The sequence below is a fragment of the Microtus ochrogaster genome, chromosome 7 (assembly GCF_000317375.1).
Source record: "Microtus ochrogaster isolate Prairie Vole_2 chromosome 7, MicOch1.0, whole genome shotgun sequence".
Lineage (NCBI taxonomy): Eukaryota > Metazoa > Chordata > Mammalia > Rodentia > Cricetidae > Microtus > Microtus ochrogaster.
The window spans coordinates 23,484,891-23,487,250 of record NC_022014.1 but is presented as its reverse complement, the minus strand read 5'-3'; the positions used below and the strand labels follow the sequence as shown (position 1 = coordinate 23,487,250).

Here is a 2,360-nt window from a genome sequence, read left to right as displayed (position 1 = left end):
AAAAAAAAAAAAAAAAAAAAAAAAAAGAATCCCCATGCTGCTGAGTGGTGGTACCAGACACCTTTAACCCCAGTGTTTGGGAGGCAGACGCAGGCAGATCTCTGAGTTTGAGGCCAGCCTGGTCTACAGAGCTAGTTCTAGGACAGCCAGGGCAACACAGAGAGACCCTGTATCAAAAATAGAATCCCTAAGCAAAAATGCCTGTAATTCCAGCACTTGAGGCCTTGCAGGATGATTGTCAATTTTAGGTATACCTAGGATATTTATCAAGACCCTGTCTCCAAAAAGACAGTGGGATGAAGAGAGAGCACATGTTGCAGTAGCCTCGAGAGCTGAGTTCAGATCCCAGGTCATATTGACTCTAGCGCTATGAGGGAGTGGACAGAGGAGGATCACTGGGCTTGCTGGTCACTGACCCAACTCCACGTTCAGTGAGGGATTTTGTCCCAAAGGAATAAGGTAGAAATGAACAGAGCAGCAACCCAGTAACCTCTGCAGTGTTCACCTGAATACAGATGAAAGCACTCAGTTATCACTGAGCCAACAAATAATATCTTCACAGCGTATATAACGTTATATTATTCCTGCTTCATCCACGAGAAGAGGCTGAGGTGGGGTATATACAGAGGATCTTAGCACCACGTGTGTAAAATGAGCACCAGCTGCGCACAGGCTGGGCTGGAAAAGCCGCCTTTGTAGTGGCAGGCCCCCTCGGAAGCCTCTTCCTTCTCCTCAATCCCCAGGACCATAAGCAGAAACCAAAGCCGTAGCTTCCAGAATGCACTGTTGGGCTGCTGAGAGAAAAAAAGAAAAAAAGTGAAATTCAGACTCAAACTGGGCTCCATAGACTCTTGGACAGGGCTTTGCATGTGATTCCAGACTCTTCTAAAAGCCCTGATCAGGCTTAGAAGGTATACAATTGACCTTTGCAGTTTAATGAATGACCTTTGCCCTCTGCTGCAGATCTCCCAAGTCCGCATGCAGGGGCTTCTTCTACTGGTCTTTGCCAAGTATCAGCATTTGCCCTACATCCAGATCATCTCTACAAGATCCACCCCTACTGGCCTCTACGGGTACTGGGTAAGGACTGAGCTCTCTTCTGAGACTTGAGCTGGCAAGGACTGGATGTTTTGGAGCTAAGCAAAACAGGGGCAATGAACTGAGTCTGGGTGTTCTAGGACCCTGCATATCTGCCCCCATACCCCACCCCAAAGCCTGCCATCCCAGCAGGGCTTGGATATTTCAGAAATCTTAGATTGGGGTATTGGGCTTTGTGCATGGAAGAATTAGCTGAGAAGCTCGGTGTCTATGGATAAGATCCTGGGGGAGGTAAGACTGGCTCCCCTCAGACCTAGGATGGGAAAAAAGGGGTGTTTATACAATCCAGAGTCTCTCCCCACCCTTCTTCCCACCCGTCCTACTAGGGGAACAAAGGGGGAGTCAACATCTGCCTGAAGCTATATGGCTACTATGTCAGCATCGTCAACTGCCACCTGCCTCCCCATATGTCTAACAATGATCAGCGGCTGGAACACTTCGACCGAATCTTGGAGAGTCAGACTTTTGAGGGAAACAATATCCCTAACATCCTGGACCATGAGTGAGCCTGAAGCTGCAAACTGTCACCCCTGCCCTCCCCCACGCCAGCCCAGGCTAGCATTGACTGCTGAGCCACTTCGCTGCCAGTCAGTAGTGCTCCATCTCCCAGCCCCTGCCAACCCCTTTCCTGATGTTCCATCTGCTGTACCACCCAGTTTTGCCCGCCTGATGTCTACCTTCCTCTGGCCTCTTTGTCCTTCCTAGAAACCCTGGATATTTGTTAACATCCTAGGTCAAGACCTAGGTTCTTAAGCTTTCCACAGGGGTTATTTCTCAGTTTGTCCAGGTGGCCAGTTGGGGAGCAGGGCTAGAGCCTGCTCTGTATTTGCCATATGCTTATCTGGGCAAGTCCTTTAACTTAAATTATAGCATTGGCGCCAAGGACTGTCCTGCTGGACCCATGCATGCCCTGCTTTCATCTGCTGCTGCCCTAGAGTCTAGCTTCTCACTTGTCCTCTCAGCTTTTTCTTCCCCAGCAGCCCTTGTGCTCAGCAGACCCGTGGCTCTTCACTGACCTCACCACAAACCTCAGGCTACCCTCCTTTTTTCCCTGAAGCCTCATTCTGTGGTTTGGAGACATGAACTTTCGCATTGAGGACTTTGGGTTGCTCTTTGTTCAGGAGTGTGTAGCAAAGCAGTACTACCACGAGCTGTGGAAGAAGGACCAGGTATCAAGTGAGCAGAGGGTCTGGTGTCTGTGTGTGTGTGTGTGTGTGTGAAGTGAGCAGAGGGTCTGGTGTCTGTGTGTGTGTGTGTGTGTG

General features: G+C 49.6%; 1 protein-coding gene across 2 annotated transcripts in view; it reads left to right on the top strand.

Moving 5' to 3' along the window:
• Inpp5k (inositol polyphosphate-5-phosphatase K) overlaps window positions 1-2,360 on the top strand; it is a 22,548-nt gene that overhangs the window by 5,875 nt on the left and 14,313 nt on the right. For both annotated transcript variants that reach the window (XM_005349541.2, XM_026780555.1), the window contains 3 exons: window positions 964-1,080; window positions 1,425-1,600; window positions 2,156-2,267. In XM_005349541.2, coding sequence (XP_005349598.1) covers window positions 964-1,080; window positions 1,425-1,600; window positions 2,156-2,267 — 405 coding nt within the window. The remainder of the gene's footprint in view (window positions 1-963; window positions 1,081-1,424; window positions 1,601-2,155; window positions 2,268-2,360) is intronic.